General features: G+C 34.7%; 3 protein-coding genes and 1 long non-coding RNA gene across 4 annotated transcripts; 2 read left to right on the top strand and 2 right to left on the bottom strand.

Annotated features, from left to right (window-relative positions):
- The first annotated feature begins 1,042 nt into the window (after nt 1–1,042).
- Nucleotides 1,043–1,426, top strand: LOC140174531 (uncharacterized). Its single transcript, XM_072199820.1, has one exon. It carries the CDS (start codon nt 1,043–1,045, stop codon nt 1,424–1,426), a length of 384 nt encoding a protein of 127 aa, XP_072055921.1.
- A 1,473-nt stretch (nt 1,427–2,899) lies between these two features.
- LOC140174530 (uncharacterized) lies at nt 2,900–3,328 on the top strand. The gene has a single exon (XM_072199819.1). It carries the CDS (start codon nt 2,900–2,902, stop codon nt 3,326–3,328), a length of 429 nt encoding a protein of 142 aa, XP_072055920.1.
- An 11,055-nt stretch (nt 3,329–14,383) lies between these two features.
- Nucleotides 14,384–15,834, bottom strand: LOC112765581 (uncharacterized). The gene is made up of 4 exons (XR_011864241.1): nt 15,704–15,834; nt 15,432–15,560; nt 15,054–15,272; nt 14,384–14,770 (listed from the first exon to the last, which is right to left on the bottom strand). It is a non-coding gene; the product is annotated as an uncharacterized lncRNA (long non-coding RNA).
- Nucleotides 15,835–19,347: 3,513 nt separating this feature from the next.
- Nucleotides 19,348–21,644, bottom strand: LOC112765577 (ABC transporter C family member 3-like). Its single transcript, XM_072199818.1, has 5 exons — nt 21,636–21,644; nt 20,695–20,781; nt 19,962–20,615; nt 19,696–19,860; nt 19,348–19,601 (listed from the first exon to the last, which is right to left on the bottom strand). The coding sequence occupies exons 1-5, from the start codon at nt 21,642–21,644 to the stop codon at nt 19,440–19,442; spliced, it is 1,077 nt and encodes a 358-aa protein (XP_072055919.1). The 3' UTR covers nt 19,348–19,439.
- Between the last annotated feature and the right edge of the window lie 2,329 nt (nt 21,645–23,973).

Here is a 23,973-nt window from a genome sequence, read left to right as displayed (position 1 = left end):
GCTGATGATGGGTTAGTTGGATCCATCAGGGGAGATTTGGAAACGGCAGTCGCATGCGACAACGCCAGTTTCTCCCTAAGAAAGAAATCCAAAGAGGCATCCAGGGTCTTCCTAGCCGATCTAGACGCCAAGGTCGACGACAAGCCCATGCCAGAACCTGAAGGGGACCTCAAGAAGTTCAGGGTTGGCGATTTGGAAGAAAAGTTCACCTTCGTGAACAAAAACCTCCCTCATGACTTGAAAGAACAAGTGGTCGAGATGATCCGGGCAAATGGCGACCTGTTCACCTGGACACCAGCCGACATGCTGGGGATTGACCCCCAATTCATGTCTCACCACCTAGTTGTGAAGGCAGAAGCTAAACAAGTGGCACAAAGGAGGAGAAAAATATCCCAGGAAAAAGCTGACGAGGTCGCCAGGCAAACGGCCAGTCTACTGGAAGCGGGGTTCATCCAAGAATTGGACTACTCGACTTGGCTGGGGAACGTAGTCCTCATCAAAAAAGCCAATGGGAAATGCAGAATGTGTGTGGATTATTCCGATCTCAATAAAGTCTGCCCCACGGATTCCTTCCCCCTCCTCAACATTGATGCCTTAGTGGACGCGGCCGCGGGGTATCGGTTTCTGAGTTTCATGGACGCATACTCTGGCTACAACCAGATAATGATGCACCGACCAGACGAGGAAAAAACGGCGTTCATAATGCCGGGGGTACGTACTGCTATAGGGTGATGCCGTTTGGACTGAAAAACACGGGAGCTACTTATCAAAGGCTGATGAATAAGGTGTTTAGTGATCTTATCGGCGAAATGGTGGAAGTATACGTAGATGACATTTTGGTGAAGACCACCCAGGCCGAAGCACTCATTAGCGATTTGGAAACCGTGTTCGCTTCTCTTCGGTGACACAGGATGAGGCTCAACCCTCTTAAATGCGTATTCGCCATGGAAGCCAGGAAGTTCTTAGGCTTCATGATAACCCAGAGAGAAGTGGAAGCCAACCTGGAGAAATGTGAAGCAATTTTGCAGATGAAGAGCCCGGGATGCGTAAAGGACGTACAGAGACTAACGGGAAGGCTCACGGCACTATCCCATTTCCTCGGTGCATCGGCCACCAGGGCTTTGCCGTTCTTCAACTTAATAAAAAAGGGATAGTGTTCGAATTGACCCCAGCGTGCGAGGAAGTCTTCAATCACTTCAAAAACATAATCTCAGCACCACCTGTCAGCAAACCCAGAAATGGAGAGGCACTATACTTGTACTTAGCAGTAATCGAGGAGGCTCTGGAAATTGTCCTGGTACGGGAAGAAGGGAAGATCCAGCAGCCGGTCTACTTTGTGAGCAAGGCACTACAAGGAGCAGAGTTGAGATACAGTAAGCTGGAGAAGCTGGTGTATGCGCTCCTGACCTCCTTCCGCAGGCTATGACAATACTTCCAAGGGCACCAAATAATCGTCAGGACGGACCAGGCGATCCGCCAGGTACTATAAAAAACCCGACCTAGCGTGCAAGATGATGACCTGGGCAATCGAACTGTCTCAGTATGATCTACAGTAGGATCCTGGACATGCAATCAAGGCCCAAGCAATGGCCGACTTTCTAGTCGAAGTGACGGGAAACCCCTCTGGGACACCAAACACTCGGTGGAAGCTCCATGTGGATGGAGCCTCCAACCAAACGTTCGGAGAAGTGGGTATAATTCTGGAGAGCCCAACCGGAGTCGTGTACGAGCAAACAATCAAATTTGAGTTCCCGGTGTCCAAAAACCAGGTGAAGTATGAGGCCTTCCTTGGCTGCCTACTCTTGGCAAGGAAGGTCGGGGCCACTAGAGCAAAAGTATGCAGTGACTCTCAGGTCATCACATTGCAGATTAACAAAATGTATTAAGCTAGGGACTCGCTGCTTCAAAAATACTTGGAGAAGGTCAAAAAGGTAAGTGATAAGTTTGACGAGGTCACGGTACAGCACGTTCCAAGGGAGAGAAACACATGGGCTGATCTCCTATCAAAACTGGTGAGCACAAAGCCAGGAATGGGTAACCGATCTCTCATTCAAGGTTTGACGAAAGAGCCCACAGTAACATTGCATATAACCCGGGCGGATGACTCCCCCTCATGGATGGACCCGATCAGCGACTTCCTGGAAAATGGTAAACTCCCTAGTGATGAAAAGATGGCGAAGGCACTGAGAAGGGAAGCGGCTAAGTATACAATAATACAAGGCCATCTGTTTAAGAAAAGGCTCAACCAACCTTTATTGTAGTGCCTACGCCCCGACCAAACGGACTACGTGTTAAGCGAAGTCCACGAGGGGTGTTGCGGCCACCACATCGGAGGGAAAGCCTTGGCTCGAAAACTCGTCAGGGCCGGTTACTACTGGCCCTCAATGATGGCAGATTCCAAAGAGTTCGTGAAGAGATGCAGAAGATGCCAGGAGAATGCCAACTTTCATAAAGCACCGGCGGCTGAACTGAGCCTACTGATGGCCTCTCGACCATTCTCTCAATGGGGAGTTGACCTGTTAGGGCTTTTCTCGGTCAGACCTGGGCAGGTCAAGTACCTCATTGTCGCCATTGACTACTATACCAAGTGGGTGGAAGCCGAGCCATTGGCCTGCATATTCTCGGAAAATTGCCGAAAGTTCATGTGGAGACAAGTAATAGCCAGGTTTGGAATCCCAGAGGTCATCATCTTGGACAACGGGACACAGTTTGCTGACAAAAAATTCGGAGAATTTCTTGTCGGCTTAGGCATAAAGCAGAAGTTCTCGTCCGTTGAGCACCCCCAGGCCAAGTCGAGGCAGCCAACAAGGTCATCTTACAAGGCCTCAAAAAGCGACTTGACTAGAAGAAGGGAGCCTGGATAGACGAGCTAGCATCGGTCCTCTGGTCCTATCACACAATGCAGCAGTCATCTACTGGGGAGACGTCCTTCCGGCTCACTTACAGGGTGGACGCAATAATACTAGTAGAGATTGGGGAACCGAGTCCACGACTACTCTTGGGAGGAGTCAACGAAGCCGTGGAGAAGGACTTGGTAGATGAAACTAGGAAAATGGCCCACTTATCAGAGACTACGTTGAAACAAAGGATGGCCTTGCGTTACAATGCCAGAGTATTAAAAAGAGAGTTTGAGCCAAACAACCTAGTCTTGCGACGCAATGACGTGGGTCTCCCGACACCTGGGGAAAGAAAGTTGGCGGGAAATTGGGAAGGCTCATACATGATAAAGGAAGTGGTCGGCACCGGGGCCTATAAGCTGGAACGACTGGATGGCAAGGAGGTTCCCAGAACATGGAACGCGAGAAAACTAAGAAGGTTCTACTCCTAAAGGCCGAAGTACACCCGAGGGCAGGCGATGTGCCGTTTTAGTAAGCCCCGTTTCGTTTCATGTTGCATTACCTCCCATTAGTTGTTTCATTTCATGTTTATTTGCATTTCATCATGATATAATCGTGTTTAGGCTACGCTAGTTATCTCCTTTTTTCATTTCATATTTCAATATTATTCAAATTATTCAAATTACTTTACCAAGTAAAGGTAACCAATTCCATAACGACACGGCATCCTGGGATTGATCACCCCGGGAACCACTGAAGTTGTAAGCGCTACAACAAATGGCTGTTAAATAAGGCCAAGTTCCAAGCACTCAAACAAAAAAGCCACAATCTGGCTTTGTTAATTACCAACGAAACGATAAACAAGTGCAAGCAAATAGTTAATTACCAATAAAATGGTAAGCAAACACAGCCAGCAAATCCTTAAAATGGTAAACAAGCAATTTGTTATCTACCGACAAAACGGTAAAACAAGTTCGCTAAAACTACTCAAGTGTTCAAAGATCTACACAAATTACAAAAATCCAAACAAAATACAACAAGTGAGGTTACATCACTTATTCGGGATATTGACGATCTTGCCATCCTTAATGGTTTTAAAAATGCTGACAGCCGAGTTATCAAAATCGTGAGCTAACAGCTTCACTTGAGCCTTGATCGCTTCCTCGGTCACCAGGATGGCATTCTTACCTTGCTTCACGGTCTCTTTATACTTTTTCTTTAGCTCAACAGCCTCAGTCTTGGCAGCGATCACCGACGAGAGGGCCTCATCACGCTCTTTTTCGAGTTTCTTCACCTGACCTTGAGCAGCATTAAGTTGGCTTTCCAGAGTAAGCTCTCGCTCAGTGAGCCACACAACCATCTCGTCGGAGGTCTTAACCTTCTCTTCGGAAGCAGCCAACTGAGCCTGCAGTGATTTCACCTCAAGTTTGTACTTCTCATTGACGCTGACACATGATTGAAGCTTGTTTTCCATATTCCGAGCTCCCGCCAAGACGGGCTCCGCCTTCCTCGCTATAGTAGCTGCCCAGAGCAAGGTGCGGTACACCCACTTAGCTTGAGAGGCAAGATCCCCGCCAAGGAAGAAGTCCTCTGTGCCAGGTAGGAGATGGAAATCAATGAAGCTACTTGCATCAAAGTTCTTCTCCATCACTGTGAGGACCCTCTCAGGGCTGGAGGATGGTTTCCTCTTCCTCGGATTCTCGACGACGATAACCTCAGGTCCTCCACCCTCCGTCTCAACCTCTAGTCGGGGACTCAGACCAGAGCTGGTCCCAGCCACCTCTCCTTGTGTAGGCTGAGATTGGGCGTCAGCCTCGACAACAGAAGGGGGAGGCACCTCGTTAGTACGGGTGGCAGAGTCATCATCGCTACCCCCAAACAGAAATGTGTTGAATAAAGCATCAAGTTTAACCTGCTCGCCAGCCATTGATACTGAAACAACGCACCAAAGCTTGTTAGTCGGTAAAATGGTTAATAAAATAAAAAACAAAACAAAACAACAACATGAGCAAACAACCAAACGACCACATACTTATATAACTCCTAGCCACATATTGATCACCCATGAGGAGTGATAAACCACTATTTTATGATTTATCTTGTGCTCAATTGAGTGTTTTTATCAATTCTTCACCCACTTATTCATAAGATTTGCATGGTTTTATAATTCCTTCCTTATTCTATGATATATGTGAAAACATGTTTCCTATGCCTTAAAAAATTTTATTTTAATTATTCTTTATTACCATTTGATGCCGTGATCTGTGTGTTAAGTAATTTCAGGTTTCATAGGGTAGGAATGGCTTAGAAGACAGAAAGAAAACACGCAAAAATAGAAGGAACGCACAAAATGGAGTTTTGAAGAAAATGGCAGCGACGCGCACGCATGGAATTGACCCATTGAAACACAGAGAAAAAGTTAGGGAATATAATTAATTTTTTGCCACCTCATTCCTATTATATTTAACTAGTAGTGTATCCTGTCACGCATAAATAGTATATTTCTTTCATAGGCACCACTTAAATAAAGATCCTAAAAACAACTTTATCTAAAGACGCCTACGTGGCAAAACCTAAGCCATACATTCTAAAGTCACACTTTTAACTACATAACACTTAAAACCATAGCATAAAAAGTGTCACCTAATGGAAAAAAGTAAATTAGAAGATTTAAGAGAAGAAATAATTAATTTATCAAAATTAATAGATCAAAAACTAATGATTCTAAGTTCTAACTAATGTTAATTGTAATGACACCGAATTCTTAAAATCAATCCAAAATGATTTTTCTCAAAATCTTTATTTTACTATAAGTTTTATTGAAGGACTTCAAAAACCTGAAAAAACTTATACTTCACATGGAATTTCTAAAAAATGCTACCATGGAAATGATTTCCCACATCTCTATCACACTTTTAACCCACAATTAAATTCTATAGTAGATATGCTTGAAGAAATTTTAGTATTCATAAAATTTCAAAGAAATAAGGAAAAAGAGAATCCCAAAGAAGAAAACATTCAAAATATAGTCAACATAACGAAACTAAAAGTAAAACCACCATTGAAATTATGAATATCGAAGAAAAATTAGAAGAAGTTACAATGCTTTTTAAACAATTAAAAATGGCTCAAGAAAATAACATTATGGAACAAGAATTTCAAATAGAAGAAGAATTAGTAAATTCTGAAAATATAGAAAATGAAAAACATATCCTAGACTATTCAAGTGATGAAGAACCAGCAATTCCAATATAAGTGAAAAATGAAGCCGAAACATCTAAGGATAATCAATCTCAATTTAAATGGGAAACAGGTTTTGAAAATTATGCTTTTAAAAAGGGATTTATAAATAAAAATTTAAAATATACAAAAATACCATCAAAGTACGTTCCTAAAATTCAGGAAACGGAAGAAGAAAGAATGCTCGATTTAGACTGTAAAAAGAATGAAAAAGAAATTTTCGAGAACTGGTTGAACTCCTTCTTATTAGAAGCCTTTATTAATCCAAAACTTAGTGAATTATCTGGAGGAGATATCTGGAATTATATAGGGTTTCATACTAAAGGAACTGTAAGAGATTTTATGACATCAATAGAAAACCAAATAATAGATGAATTAGCAACAAAAATAATAGTTTATGATAAAATATTATAGATCATAGACAAGAAGTCTATAATAAAGAATATCAAGAAGCAAAAAATCATTTAGCTAATATTCAAATACATGATTTATGTAACGTGAAATCTTATATATGTGAATATAGAATACATTATTATAAACTAAAAGAAGAAGATAAAAACCATTATCTTAATATGTATATAACAAAACTTCTATACCCTGCTAATGAATTTATAATGGGAAGATTTATAAGAGAAATAAATAGAGGAACAATTGAAAATAATTTTGGCGGAGCAACCTCTGCAATAAGAGAGGAAATAAAAGAACGTTGTAAGCAAGAAGGAACTCAAAAAAGATTTGAAAACATAATTAGAATTTGCTGTCAGGATCATGAAGAAATACCTCAAAAATATGGTCTTAATAAAAATTTTCAAAGAAAAAGAAAATATCAATTTAGAAAAAAAATACTATCCAAATTGGAGAAAAAAGAGGTATTTTAGAAAAAGAAATAGCAATAAAAACAAAAAATAAAAAAATAACTATTGCCCAAAAAAAAAATTGTAAATGTTGGTATTGCCAGGAAGAAGGATACTATGCAAATGAATGTCCAAAAAAGAAGGATAAAAAAGATCTTACCAAACAATTAGAAATTGCTAAGTCTTGTTTCATGGAACCATTAGAAGAATCAGATGATAATTTAGACTATATTTTTGAATATGTCTCAGAAACAGACTCAGAGACTGAGTAATAATGCCACTTTTATTACTATAAAAATAACAAAAAAGTTTATAAATGCTTTCATAGATTCTGGAGCAACACAATGCTTTGCTAGTACAAATATAAAACTTGATTGGAAAAAATTAAAGAAACCATTAAGAGTTAGAATAGCTGACAAATCAATACATAAAATTGACCAAAAAGCAGAAATAGTTGAAATATTTATTCAAAATTATAGATTCATTGTTCCATCCATATATATGTTAGATTCTGGGATGGATTTTATCATAGGAAATAACTTCTTAAAGCTATATCATCCATTCATTCAAGAATTAACATATATAGTTTTAAAAGCTCCACACGATTCTTCAATAAATCAAAAATCAAAACGTATAAAGATACCAACTACTACCATAGATAAGATTTTAAAATTTAAAATATTTTCTATATTAGAAACATGTTATTTAAATATATATTTTCAGATAAATATCCCAAAAAATAATCTTGAAATAAAAGTAGAAGAACTTTTGGATGAAATTTGCGCTGAAAATCCTTTAGATATTAAAAATACAAATAAAGAATTAGTAAGCATTAAATTAAAAGATCCTACAAAAGAAATAAATGTTCCAAATAAAATTCCTTATTCCGCAAGAGATAGAGAAAAGTTCTCATTAGAATATAAAGATCTTTTAGAAAAAGGAATTATAAGATTAAGCAAAAGTCCTCGTGCGACTCCAGCCTTTTATGTCGAAAACAATAATGAAATTAAAAGGGGAAAACGAAGAATGGTAATTAATTATAAGAAAATGAATGAAGCAACTGTTGGTGATGCTCATAAACTTCCAAGAAAAGATTCTATTTTAGAAAAAATCAAAGGAGCAACTTGGTTTTCATCTCTTGATGCAAAATCAGGATATTGGCAACTTCGTTTAGACGAAGAAACAAAGAAATTAACTGCTTTTACTTGCCCAACAAAAGAATCAACAAGTGTATTGCTCTATGAATGGAATGTTTTACCATTCGGATTAAAACAAGTCCCAGGTATCTATCAAAGATTTATGGAAGAAAATATAAAAGAGTTGAATGAATTTATCTTAGTTTACATTGATGATATATTAATTTTTACAAAACAGAATAAAGAAGATCATCATCAAAAATTACTAATAGTTTTAGAAAGATGTAAAGAAAAAAGATTAGTTCTTAGCAAAAAGAAAGCAAAAATAGCAAGACAAGAAATAGAGTTTCTTGGGTTAATTTTATCCACTCAAGGAAAGCTAAAACTTCAACCAAATATTTTAGAGAAGGTAAATTTATTTCCTAATAAAATAGAAGATAGAAAATAATTACAAAGATTTTTAGGATATATAAATTATATTTCTGATCAAGGATTTTTAAAGAATATAACAGAATACACTAAAAACTTATTTCCAAAAATAAGTACTAAAAAAGAATAGAAATGGGAAGAAAAAGATAGTATGCAAATTCAAAGAGTCAAAGAATTATGTGAAAAGCTTCCGGAACTTTATATTCCAGAAGAAAATGACTACTTAATAGTAGAAACAGATGCTTCAGACATAACCTGGTCAGGATGTCTAAAAGCTAAGAAAGCTATAAAAAGTTGGGAACAAGAAAAAGAATCACTAGATTCTAAATATTCTCCAAAGGAATTACTTTGCAGGTATATTTCAGGGATTTTTACACCAACAGAGCATAGATATACTACTCATGAAAAGAAAACTCTAGCAGCAATTAAATCTCTTAAGAAATAGAAAATTGATTTACTACCCAAAGAATTTACATTAAGGACAGATTCTAGTTACCTAACAGGTTTCATTCGATACAATTTAAAAGTTGATTATAATCATGGGCGACTGGCAAGATGGCAATTATTTTTGTTACAATATCCAATAAAAATTGAATATATTAAGGGTAACAAAAATGTTATTGCAGATACATTAACAAGAGAATGGAGTTCGTTTACAACGCATTAAATCAAGAAATACAAAAATATCAGCAAGAACTTGAAGAATGCAAGCATTGTCAGCAAATAAGGACACAGATCCAATCCCTCAAGAAGGCCATTAAAACAATAAAATCAACACAACAAGCAAAACCATCAGAGTTCAGCCAGCTAAGCATGGTGGACAAATCAGGTGAAGAAAAAATTTCAGAAAATAAAACAATTGCTGAAATTATTAAAAAATCCACACAAGATAAAAAATATTATGTAATTTATAATGGCCCCATGAAAGGAGTATATGATGCCTGGGAAAAAGCAGCACCATTCACACATCAATCAAAGATAATTCACAAAGGAGGATTTTTAACACTGGCAGAGGCAAAGGAATCCTTCAGGGAATATGAAGCTCTTCATCCAGAACAAACCCTAAAAAGAGCAGATAAAGCTCCAATTCAAACCCAGAGAACATGAATAATAAGAAGCATTCCTACAAGGGCTGAAATCAAGGAAAAGAAAAGGGTCTGTAGATCAAATCTCAGAGAAACCCTTAATATAGTCCTGAATTGGACTGAAGAAAAAAGGGCAAGTTTGGGATACTATCCTATTGCCAAAGAACAGCTAACAAAGCTGGTTATTTTTCCAGAAGCTTCCCCATCTAACACTTATCAATTTTTTCAGTATGGATTAATTGATACAATTTTAATTTTTAATGATTTAAAAATTATTAGTGAGTTTCCTGCAGGATTTGTTGATGCAGTAAAGAGATTTAAAAATATGATTGACAATGTAAATCCAAGGGATATATCCCTAAAATTTACAAATAGTCAACCTATTTTTAATGAAGAAGAAGAATGCTTAGTTCCAGCACACCAAGTAGTATTTATGTCTGTCTTCCCACGAAACTTTCAACCAATTGATCAAATTCAATATTTACCAATCTACAGTCATGAAGGAATACTAGCCAGCACATTAGCAAGGGTCTTTGAAAGAACTCAAAAAATAACAAGGGAATCTCACACAAGAATTAATTATAAAAGCAGAAATACTCTGCTTGTGTCCAGTAAAAGAAATGAAATTGAAGAAAGAGAGATGAGACTCTTGGTAGAATTTGAATCTGCATTCTACAATTTATTCGGGCTCTTAGAAAAGCTCCCTGAAGGGATAAAAAGGAATCTCTGCTATTTGATAAAAGACAGAGAAGACCACAAGTGCCAGCTATGTGTCTCAGAAATATCTGAAGAAAGCAATAATGAAATAAAATCCACCCACATGATAAAAGAAGAGGACAGCACATCCACCCACATGATAAAAGAAGAGGACAGTACATCCACCCATATGATAAAAGAAGAGGACAGTGCATCTGAAGCATCCCTCAACATTATTGTATAATGACGTAAGCGCTTAGGTCATAGAGCACCAACAATGTAGCTGGTGCAAAAACAATGACATAAGCAATGACGTCATAAGAAGGGTAAGGATGGGAATTGTCCATCAAACCCAACCATTATAAATAGAGTGCTTAGGCAAATGTAAAAGCATCAGAAAACAGAAAGCAGAAGGCTAAGAGTACTCATATGCTAGGAGAGCAAGGAGGAAGCTGCCAAGGCGATTCTGTAGTCTGACAAAAGAATTTTCTTAGGAAAAAATAATTTTAAACTCCCCTCTGGAGTTAATATTTACAATCTCTCCTCTGGAGATAAAAACACCTTATATAAAATATACTAAATAAAGGAAGTTTTTCTCCAGAAAAGGTACGTCTTTGTTCTAATCTCTTAGTTATGAATTATTTAGAAAGCTTAGAATTAACGGAAGAATCTGATTATTATAGATTAACTGCTTTATTAGATAATGAAAAACAGGCTATTCTAAAAACAGAACTAAATCTCAAATCAAATGAAAATTTTAATAAACAAAATCTGTTAAAAGAAGTTTTTAGTAGAAAAAATATAATATATTATGGAAAAATTCAACTTGAAGCCCCTGTAAAAATAAAATCTGCTAATGGAGAACTTGAAATAGTTTTGATAAATGATGAAGAATTAAGTAAACAAATTGAGAAAATTAAGAATCAACTGAAAAGATCTAAAATTGGATGGATCCATATTAGTACCATACAAATTTTAATCAAATCTACATATATGAAAGGAATTAATTCACCAATAAGTTTAGCAATCTGTGACAAAAGAATTACTGATGACTCAATAGATCAAATAATTGGGATTGTTCATAGAAATTTGGCAAATGTAAATGTTAAATTTAATGCCCATCTTGGAAATGCTATACCTTTATCAACTGAAAATCTTGGTAGATCTATAAGTTTAGCTTATAAATTCCATAGAAAAAGTTTAATGGAACAAGATGATGAACCATTTTCAATTACATATGCAATAAATTATGCTTTAACAAATAGCCATCATAGTATAATATTTAAAAATAGAGAAAGAATTTATGTTGATGAATTATTTCAAAAAATCGTAAAAACAGAAATACCAAAATATAAAGCTATTGAAAATCCAGTTCTATTATTAAAAGAACCATCAAAAAGATCGGTTTCATCAAATTTTCAAATAAGAGAATCTAAAATCAATAGTCCCTTAAGTTTATCTAAATTAAAAATTAAAGAAGAAGACTCTGAAATAAAAGAACTAACAAAAAAGGTTGAAAAATTAAATAAAACTCTAAATATTAAATTATGACAATAAATAAGGAAGAAATATATGTAACTTATCAAGATAAGAAACAAGAGCTCTTTGAAAGAGAGAATCGTTTGAATTATTTGCAGTTTTCTGAAATAAATCAAAGAGCATTTAAGGCTCTAAAAATAATCTATAACAAGCTGAAAAAAGAAGTTGAAGAGCTAGAAAAATTAATAGAATCTCTAGAAAATAGTCACGAATCGATGATAGAATTTGCAGAAATTCTAAAATAAATAATGCTAAACAAAACTATTTTTAGAATAAGATTACCTAATTTATGAAGCATAAAAAGACTAAGAAACCAGAAAATAAAATAAAAAGGATAAGAACGAAAAAATTAAAAAATAAAATAAAGGAGTATAAAAAAGAATTAAATAATCTTCAGGTCAAAATTGATGATCTTATAATAAAAAAGATAGAAATAAGAATAAATATAAACAAGTTGGAACTAAATTTAGGAAATTTATAAATGTCTGAAAAATCATATTACGATTTAAAGGAATTAAAGCTGTTGAAAGAAAAGATGGAAAATGAAATTGAAAAATTAGGAAGATATTTAGAAGTAAGAGAAAGTGTAGAAATAAAAGAAGTCTTTGAGGATTTAAGAAATTATATAAAAGAAAAAGACAAACAGATAAAAGATTTTACATATAATAATTCATGTAAAAAAGAATATTATAATTATGATAGAAATTAGAACAGAATTAAAAAATTATAAATATGAAATTAGAATTATAAATATACATCAAGGACTAGTAATAAATTTTTTTTTTTTTTGGTTTCCCACGGTATCCCCCAACCCGACAGGTCAAGGACTAATCCGTCGCGGTACTGAGCTCCATTTAAGGGTTTGCCGCTGGCCAATGGGTTGCTGCATGCACAAGGCGGGATTCGAACCCCCGACACTTGCTTAAGCGGACTAGTGAGCTAACCACTAGACCAACCCAACTTGGTTAGGACTAGTAATAAATAATCATATAACAAATACAAGAGAAATTGTAGAAATAGTCAATACTTTAGATTATGAAGTTGCAAATTATTTTTATCAAAATCCTTTGAATAGGGCACCACCAAGACAAATTATAAACTTATTCGAATCAAAATATGAAGAGTTAGTAGAAATTTCAAAAGAAGAATTAAAAGAAAAGTCGAATTTGAAAAATTGGTATCAAAGCCAAGTTAACGATTAAAGGTAACACTTTCTCTTTAAACAACACTTTTAACAATACGCTTTTAAATCAATAACAACCATAAAATAAAAAACATCTTTACAAAAAGATGAAATTGACAACTTCATCGTAGTATCTCCTACTTTCATTGTATGTAAAATATTAAAATTATAGTATATTAATAATTAAAAAAAGTTGAAGTAGCAAATATTTAAAAAGAGGAAAATTATGATTCCAACAATATAATAATGGATGGAATAAAGGTTAAGAGGCACATGCATATCGGATGGGTGTGATATATATGCGGGGACATGGATATTGTTCTACAAATAGGGCGTTGCTTAGAAGTAGTTGGTATAGACTAAGGAGAAAGAAAAAGAAAAATGTAATACTCACTTAAAATGCCATTTTAGGATACTTTGATTATCAACAATATTTCTTTTATTCAATTGGCAATTTTACTATGGTGGTACAGGATGATTAGCAGAGCATATAAAAGTTGGACTGCCTCGAAACATGTTTCATTTTGTCAGGTTTATCTATTCTTTATTGGCTTCTTGACAAAAATCATATCATAATTTTTTTTTTCATACCACATAGAAGAAGTGACAAAAAATTTGTTGTCTAAACTTTTTCGATGCTTCAGCAGTCAATTTTTGGTTGGATATTATTTTTTAATTTATCAAATGTATTTATTAATAGTTATTTTTCTACTTTTTATCCTTTATCACTTTATAACTTTATATTGATAAATCATATAATCTTATATAATAAATATTTTTTTAATTTCATAAAAAAATTGTATTTTAACTAGCATTAAAAGTGATTTGTACTAGAATAATAGTTATTCATGACTTACGCACAAAATTAAGGCGAATAGTAATATATTATAACGATAATTTAATAATATAAATATGTATGTTTTATTTTTTATTTTTTTATCAATCACTTTAAGAATAAAAGATATTTATTCTTTAAATTAATTTTCGAACAAAATTTTTAATCAAATTTGTATTTCAAAAATTTTAAATTAATCACATTAGTTTTTTAATCCTAATTAATGGCTAACATGACAAATTTATAAAATTAGATGAAATTAACACAAAATTAAAAGATTTTAATTCCTCAAAATCTCTCTAATTTGGGACTGATTTGATTTAATTGGATAAATTTATCAACTTGACAACAATTAGAATTGCTAAGTGTGTCTTGTGATCAATATGATATTATTTAATATGCCGTATTAGCAAATTTTGAAACCATAAGCAATAAAAATAACAAGAATTAATGTGATTAACTTAAAATTTTTGAAAAACGAATTTAATTAAAACATCTTTAGAAAACCAATTTGAACAATGAATAATTTTTTAAAGACGAATTTGACTATTTACAAAGTAATGCATATATTAAAAACTAAGTAAATAAAATCGAACCCATTATTTTCTACAAGGTCTACTAGGCTATCACCAACTAGTCTAGACTTTGGAGATAAGTGTTTTTTATCTTTTAGCAACAATAGGGGGATTAAATTGAGCCTGAGCCAAAATAGTGTAATGTCTGCCTCCTATACTTCAAACCTATCAAACGACTCGCCTGAGCTCTCCGGTTACCAGAGCATATTTACGGTGCTGGGATAAGATTGGTGCTACTTGAACTGCACTTAGAATTGATGCCATGTCCTTGTTAGGGTGTTCCTGTTGTTGTATAGATTCAAGCAGAATTGTCTGCAAGATTTGCAGGGGATCCCCGTGGCTCACAACCAAAATGGCACAACTGCAGGATATGGCAAGAAAACGTAAAAGCTGATAGAATACGGAGGAGGACAACACATATATATACAATTCTCGAGAAGAAAAGTACTAATTTGTAACTGTCCAATTAGATCACAATTAAGAAAGTGTATTGGCATTTCAAAGTGTGTCTTAAGTCTTTTGGCAGCAACTAGGGAATATGCTCAGGGATCCAATAGATTTGTTGTTGAACTTATATTATATGCGCTACAAAATTCATGAATAGTGTAAGACTTCCTAATGAAGATTAAGATAGGAGTCATTACCCTTCATATTCTGACTCCATAATTGTCACCGCTCTTGTAAGTCTACAGGCAACATCCTTGACACTTTCTCCTCCTTCTGGCCCAACAAGTGGATCCTTTTCATCCATTTCCCAAATCTCTGCATACTATTGATGATGGAAACAAGTAATCAATGAGTTGCTTTGGCGCACCAGAATATCTAAACGGACCAAAATAGCGCTCACGGAGATCTTCCACCACCTGCATAGTAAAATGGACTTCAAGTGTCAACTGATAAATCAAAACAGATGGACGTGAAAGAGAATAAAAGAAAGATTATAACTGAGGGCTAAAAACATTATGAAGCAGGCAATGAAATTAAACAGCCTTCCCCGCATAAATTGGACCTGAGTGGCTAACCTTGCACTGGGGGCCTTCAAAAGGAAGATTGAGCGCAGCTGCAACAACTTGAGCCGTGTGTTTTGTTCTTGAAAATGGAGAATAGCAAATGCGTACATTGGCAAGTGGTATATTATTTGCTTCCAGCTCCTGTCCACATGAATTAGACTTAGACTAGTTGTAATTTAATGCATATGGGGTAGTGTGGAATTTTCGAAATAGAATCGGATCAAATAATAAAGCAATGATAAAAATGAAATTGAATGGCAGGGTACTACTGCAGACCTACCAACCTGTTGGAAAAGTTTTGCAGCAACGTGTGCTTGTTCAATTCCCTCGGTAGCCAATTGGAATTCAGGGCGCGTACCGTTTTCTTGCGATGAGAAGAATCATTCTAACTAACAACTTAACCACTACTCGTGCCATAAAACTATATTAATCCATTTATTGGTCGTAAATACACAAATTTTCTCCAAAAAAATTATGTCCGGTTAAATTTTACTCAATCTGATCAGATCTTACTGAATATGGTTAGCTAATTAGCTTGTCTGTTCAACCAAACCTGTCAACCATTTATTTTTTAATTTTATTTTTTTTTATTTATCCTTTTGGCATTTATAAGCTCTTAATTGAAGTAAATTGTTTTTAAACTATAAAATTTAGGTATACAATAAAATCAGGCTATTTTTTTAGTGATAGAGAATGAGTTGTACTCAACTATAGATTAATAGTGTGTTTCTTATCAATATAGAGATTTTTTTTTTAAATTCTAAATTGTAAATCTAAATTCTAAAGCTTAGATTTGGCTAGCATGAAAAGATCGAATGTCCAATTTGTAACAAGAATTTAATTTTGGAAAAAATAAAATTGAGTCTTCGATTTGTGAAAAAAATTATAAGTAGATTTTGTGAAAAAAAAATTATAAAATTTAAAAAACTTAAATTGGAGAGTTCGATTCGTGGTTTTCTAAATCTAACCTTTCGATTTATTTATAATCATCTTCTATGTCTAAAAATAACACACTCAATTTATAAAAATTAAAAAACAATAAAATCAACTATTGAATAGCTTTTCTCACCACTAGATATTAAACGTATCAGAAGCAGTATTGTTACACACATTTGATAGTATTGTTACACACATTTGACTATGGGTTACACCTAATTTTGAATAATCGCCAGGCAAAGGCGAGTTTGTACATATGCCCTCTGATCAGTAAAAATACTCACATATTTTGTTATAACCTTCAAATGTATCGTCTAGTGTCTTTAGTTTTCCCCTTGATAATGCACGCACTGCAACAAATAAGACGGAAACTAAAGAATTTGGAAAAAAAAGAAAGAAAAAAGATCATTGAGTACCTCTCTTAAATGGAGATCACGTTCCTTCTTGCTTTCGAATAGGTTTCCACAGCAGCAAGAAAATTTACAGTCCTCGTGCTTCTTTCGAGCGTGCCTCTTCAATTCGTTTGGATGATTAAAAATCGCTCCACCCTTGCAATGAACGCACATAAAGCGCTCTTGCAAGGGCCTTGAGCTGGCTTCTTGAACAAAAACACACTAATATAGAATATTAAAGAAGAGTCATTGAAATTTTATAGAGGTAAATGAGGTAAAAATTAAAGAACTGTACCTGATTCTGATGAAATTTAAGGTTTTTGTTATTTTTGAATCCGTTTCCACACAGTTCGCAAACAACAACACATTTTTTGTGCTTCAGCTTTGAATGGGAAACCAATTTGATTTTACTTGCAAAAGACTCTTCACAGTTAGTGCAGGGATACATTGTTTCTTCTTCCATATGTTCTTCAATTTGAAAGAGTTGAAAAGAAACAGATTAAATTGGAGGCACAGATCAACATTTCACAACTGAGAAAAGTTTTCAGAAAGTTACCGATTGCAATTCGGATTCGGATGGTGCAGTGATTAAAGCCGATCGTACCAAAAGCTATGAAGAGAGATGGAAGGAGAAGAAAAAATGACGTTTGAAATTCGAAGAAGTGAAGAAAAGCATGTTGAGTTTGTTACTCTGGGTTTTATACTCTAACGAATTCTGCTTAGCTGGCATATCACTAACAACACATCGATAAAATTGGCGTTAGTGCAACTCTTTCTCACACTTTAAAATTGGCGGTTTCTTCTTAAGGTGATTTCTATGGTGGCTTTTCTCTTATGGTGACTATGGTGACTAAATTAAATCAACCAATGCAATGTTGGCATGTGGCATATTTAGCACAAATGGAAGGCAGGCTTTGACATGGTTGACCATGATAAATTAGCTAATAAAAAAAAGTGAAAAAAGGTAAAATTTTTGAATATTAATTAAGAGTAATAAACAAATAATAAATCATCCCAGAAAAATGTAATAAATTGAAAAATACAAAAAATAGAAAGATTGGTTCAGAAGGTTCCACAACATTCAAAAATCATCAAAGGTAGGCTGAAAAGCCTTCCATATTTCTCCACCGCGAAAGTCACGGTTTTCTCAACTTGTTTCTCGTCTCTAATAAGCTAATGAAACTTGCAACTGAGTTCATTTTGAACATCCGCTGCATTTACAAATGCACCGTTTTCCACAAATACCCTCACTGCTTTTTTTTTTTGTCATGGCCTTCATGAAGACATGCCTAAATGAAAATCTGGACCTGATGAGAACACGCCCCTTCTTCCTCATCAATCCGCCGAAGACGCTGATGAGCTGCCGCTGTTCTTTCAGACACTTCTAACTGCCACTTCTTCCAGTGGCTCCAAGTCCCAACATACGGTGCTTCGAGTTTCAGTAAAAGAGCATACGCATTCATTTTCTGCTGGTACGGTGCTCCACCATGATGATGCTTCTTATCCAATAGAACATCAAGACTTTTATTTAAAAAAGAAACAAAAATTATTTTTCGGATGTAAAATTACATAAATACCTTCCCAGCAAACTTACTAAAGTTACTGTATTTATCTTTAATTGCATATTCCTCAGCGACGTCGTTTCGCTCATTCCTAGAGAATTCTTTGGGCCAGATGTTATGATGTTATTGGTGGGTCAAAACATGGCCACCGTTAGTCACCGGTATCCAGGCACCAGAGAACTCACCTTCTTATATCATTTCTTTTCTTCTTTTCCCCCCCTCATGCATTAGTCTGTTCGCGTTTTTTTATGTTTTGGTTAACTCTTGCCATTTATTTCATTTTAAATGTAACTAATATCTTTTTTTTTTCTTTCTTATAAAAAAAAAATACCACTGTAAGTCTTCGTTTTTTCTTTTTCCTTTTTGTTTTGTTTTAAAAAAATATAGTTAACTAGGGACGATAATCAAACCATCAGATGTGTAAGACATTTTTGCGCTACTATTTTTACTTTTATGTGCCTTTTAAAAATTAAAAGATTTATTGGTTTATTTAAATACTTTATAATGTTATTGTTATTGATTTGCTTCTGATTTGGATATCAGCTGTTTTGTTAAGTAATTAGCGTGTTTAGTTTCTGTGAAGTGGGTTGGGCAACACCAATCTCACAAGATGTCACAGCTACCATAATCTTCAATAAGATGCACTTCTGCATTTTTCGCGCTCCAATGGCATTCTTTGATTCCACTCCAAGCAGCCGAATTCTTAATAGAGTATGTCATGCTCATCTACAAATCCATTCAGTTTTTCCTATTTTGTGATATAGTTAGCTTCAATTTCGACAGCTATGCAATAGAACGCGTTTGACATTTTCTGTTTCTGACTGGTCTGGTCTGTTCTGTTCTCATGTAGGCTTCTACTGATCAAAGTTCAGTGGACACTGAGGTTCCTTATCAGTTTGCTTCATTTGTTTTTCCACTGATACAACTTGTGGGAATTATAGCAGTGATGTCTCAAGCTGCATGGCAAGTTTTTATTGTCTTTATACCTGTGATTGCAATCAGCATTTGGTATCAGGTATTAATTAGACCTTAATGATAATAACAATAAAGAGACACATTATGTACCAAGAATTGAATCTTTTATATTATTCTTCTTTTTTGAATCATAACATATTTGGCTCATACTTCTTTTATATTATTAGTTTCATATTCTTTTCCTGAAATCTAGACTGCTGATCAAAGCTTCTGATGGTTGATGTACCAGAAATTGTTTCAGAAAAGTTCTGAAGGATTGGTGCTTTGCATACTCTAACTAAGCGCGATAGCTCTCGAGCTGGTGGTAAGTAATATTGCTGCAACATTATAAGGTTGTAATGTTCTAGTTAAATATGATCCTATGATATCATGAAATATAGTCTAGTTTTTGGAAATTAGTTCAACTAATACCTGATACCAAATGCTGATTGCTATCACAGGTATAAAAACAATAAAAACTTGCCATGCAGATTGAGACATCACTGCTATAACTCCCAAAAGTTGGATCAAGAGAAAGGCAAATGAAGCAGCTAGATAAGGAATGTTTGTGTCTACTGCACTTTGATCAGTAGAAACCTGCATTAGAACAGAACAGCAAGAAACAAGAAGTGTCAAAGCCTCAAAGGCATTGTATTGCATAGTTTCTGCAAACAACAAAATAGATGAAGACGACATACTCTATTTAGAATTCGGCCACTTGGAGTGGAATCAAAGAATGACATTGGTGCGCGAAAGATGCAGAAGTGCATCTTATTGCAGATTATGGTAGCTGTCTTATATACAGCAGTGGCAAGAAGTGTTGTCCTTGCAAGAATGCAGAAAGAACTTCCAATGGCCAAAGCAACATAGACAGCTATAAGAGTTGTTTCCAAAACAGGTGGCTCCACATCTTCTGAGATTGGTGTTGCCCAAGCCATCCAATAGTTGCTACCAATTTGGAGAACTTGGAAGAGAATATGAGCCAATAGCATGAAAGGAACAAGAGCACCTCCATATGCCATAGTGATAAATTGCCAATACACTGAAAATCCAACTCTACCTCTCTCTCTTTCTTCTTCTTGAACAAGTTGGCCTTTTGCCTCATCACCTTTGTTATCAATTTTACCATTTTGCTCATCTTTCTTTTCCTCTTCTTTCTCTCCACCCCGAGAAACAGGAACATCTAAATCTTGTTCCAAGGTACTTATTTCATTGGATACTATTCCTTCATCTATTGAATCAAGTGTAGACAAAGCTTTTTTATGTGCACCAACAAGTTCCATAAAATCAGTTCCATTGTTAAGAAGATCAGCATACTTTCCACAATGAGTAATCTTCCCATCTTTCATCACCTATACCAACAAGGCATAATAACATCATCTTATTAATTTTTTTTTTAATTGATGGCAATTAACTATGATAAATACTCACCAATATAAGGTCAGCAGCAGCTAAGAACTCAACTTCATGAGTAACATAAATTACTGTCTTTGATCTTAAAAGGCCTAGTAAACATTCCTGTCATACACAAAAGACATTGAAAATGTTAACTATTTAGCATTATACAAGTTCTGGATATGAGTCTAATAAGACTAATTATAATAAAAAGGCTCTGTTTTGTTCTGTTTTTGCTTCGGCATTTAACCTTATCCTATGTCTCTTTAATTACTTCTATTGGTATAGAAGTGGTTGGTCAGAAGAAGAGCTCGTGACTCTTTTGGATTTGGCACTCAAAGCTCTTGCTTGGGGTGTTGTTGGTGTTTGCTTACAAAAAGCTTTCTTCTTCTTCTTCAGTTCAGGTGATAGAAGATTTCCATTACTCTTTAGAACTTGGTGTGTCTTCTACCTGTTTGTTTTTTGTTATTGTTTTGTAGTAGACATTGTTCTTGTGTATGAAAAACATGTGGCTTTACCTGCTCAGTACTTAGTTTCTGATGTAGTTTCAGCTTGTGTGGGTTTATTCTTCTGTTACTTTGTGTGTTTTGTGAGGAATGAGTGTGAATTTAGCACTCTTGAGGAGACTCTATTGAATGGTGATGCCCATGTTAGTGATAATAAGAAAGGGGCTGAAACTGTTACCCCTTATTCAAATGCTGGAATTTTCAGCATTCTTACATTCTCTTGGGTTGGTCCTGATGAGTTTGGAAACTCTTATTTAATTTTGATGATGAACAAACATTATTAAAATATTTAAATACAAAATTATTAATTTGATCTTAACTCATATTTGCTTAATTAATAATTTTGTTGTGCAGATTTTATGTTGGGCCGAAAAATGAATTTTTGGTTTAAGCCCAACAATCAGCCTTGATGCATGGTTTATAATAAATGGCTGAATTTTTATTGATGGCCAAGCTCAATGTTGTTACAACCAAGCCCATGGTTAATTTTCTCATGCTTGATCCGAAACAAAATTCATCAGGAAAACAAATGTTATCTAATTGGGCCAGATTTAACTTCAATGCTACAAACCCAAATCCTATTAGTGACGAATGGTTCCAAACTTGGTCCGAAACCAAGATAAAATGAAAGCAAAATGCTTCCAACGGATCCAAGCTCTTAACCATGTGATGGATTTCAAAATCTATTACATCGGAATCAACATCCTACGTAGTACGCGTCAACATCATGGGACACGGTGGTTGTGGAGGGTGGGCATGGGGAAGGGAGTAGAGTGTGTTAGGATAAGCGATGGAGTGGAGAGGGATGAGGATGAGGCAAGGAGATGAGGGGCAGCGTAGGTGGTGGTGGAAGAGGGAGTCAAGGGCAGGAGGTGGTTGGGGTTGGAGGTGGCTGATATGTGGAAGGATTAGGGCTCATAATGTGAAAGATTGGGGACTTGGGAGAAACGACATCATTTTGGGGGTGGGAGGACTAATATGTCCTGTTTTAAAAAATTACACGTTTTGGTGTGAGAGGACTAATATGTCCTGTTTTGAAAAGCTACATGCCACGTGTGCTTCCGTAATGGCCAGGTCAGTGCCACGGGAGCCACGTCAACATTTTCCGTTAAGTCTAACGGAGTCACTTCAATGGAAGGGTCAATTTGTCCGCGTTTTGGAAGGGTCAGAGACATGAATATATTTTCCAATCCTTAAGGACGAAAATGTCCGCGAAAAAAAAAGTCAGGAACCTATTTGTCCTTTACTCTTATTTTAATTTTTTGTTAAAAATATATAACTATTTCTTTTAGAACTTGTAAAATATTTGTAACTTACTTATTCAACTTATATTTGACTATGTTAGGCTTGCTATAGGATTATTTTCTTGAGCGCCGATCATGACTCTTTTTAGGCCGTGACACTAAAATTTTGTCAAGTAAACAATACTGCTGACATAGCATTAATAGGAGAAGAAAAATGTCTTAAAATTAAAAGTAATGTGGATAAACTTATGTATCTATTTTTATATATTAAAAATAGATTATCTCGTAAATTCTAACCCATCCATGACGCTATTTTCATATGTAGTTTCCAATTCCATTCATTGCATGCATGGACCTCTCGATGGTGCTTCTTTTGTCTTGGACGTCTTTTATATTAATTTCCACATAACATTTTTGTATTATATATTGACTTAGATTTCAGCTTATATAATTAGGTGTGCGGATGGTTATTCTAATATTAAGATTTAGATGGGTAATTTGAAAGTGTAGTGTATTTTAATTTGATTAGTGATTGTTCATATTGTTTAAAAAAATTATTGATTACCCATTATAATAACCCCGTCTTAATTTGTTCTTTTGGCCTTGGAAGAAGCACAGCAAACAAACATATAACTATTAACGTGAATTCATGGACAAAACGCTTGGTCAGTCAACCTAACTGAGGTTATCCACAAAATGTCTTGTATATATTATGGAAAATAAAAATTTTTCCCACAGAGAATTATTTTTAAATGGAAAATAAAAATTTTTCCCACAGAGAATTATTTTTAAATGAAAAATAAACACACATTTTCATTAACTAATTTTATAACAAAACTAGGTTTAGCAGTAAGTCAAGCCAATTTATAAACGAGTTTGAGATCGACTTATTAACCGTTCCATAAGTTAAATTCATGATTAAAGTATAACAGAAATTGATGGTAAAAATGCATCAAGATAAGTTCATATTTTCATTTCATGATTAAAGTATAACAGAAATGCTCATTCAAACTTATGAAAAGAACTTGCATTATTATATTGTTAACATGAAATCTTATATCATGGATTGCTTGGGGAATGGGGAAGACTTGGGATTGCGTTGTTGAAGGGCTGGGGAAAAAATGTTCATTTTGAAATAGTCTTTGGCATATATTGTTGATTATGACGAAGCTATGATGTATATATAAAGAAATGTTTGTCTATTATATTGAGTTAATATAATGACTGATAGAAATAGCCATATACATAACCACGTCAAAAATCTGCTAAAGAAGTAAAATATTGTACATATAAATGTTAAATACCATGCAACACACATCTCCTTGAAATAAACTTGACCAAGTTCCTTCCGGATAAAAGTTTAACTTTAGGTCTACTATTTCAATTATTATATGAAGCTAATCAATGGTTTAAGCAATAATGGTTTCTAAAATTTGATGATTGGAGTAAATATAAAATACCATTATGGCTTTATCCAAGGCCGGCCATGATAGAACAACATTTAATTGTACTGTAGGTTTAATTAATAGTACTCTAATTTGACAAGCACATATATACATCTGAGT

The sequence above is a fragment of the Arachis hypogaea genome, chromosome 7 (assembly GCF_003086295.3).
Source record: "Arachis hypogaea cultivar Tifrunner chromosome 7, arahy.Tifrunner.gnm2.J5K5, whole genome shotgun sequence".
Classification (NCBI taxonomy): domain Eukaryota; kingdom Viridiplantae; phylum Streptophyta; class Magnoliopsida; order Fabales; family Fabaceae; genus Arachis; species Arachis hypogaea.
This window is presented reverse-complemented; position numbering and strand designations above follow the sequence as displayed.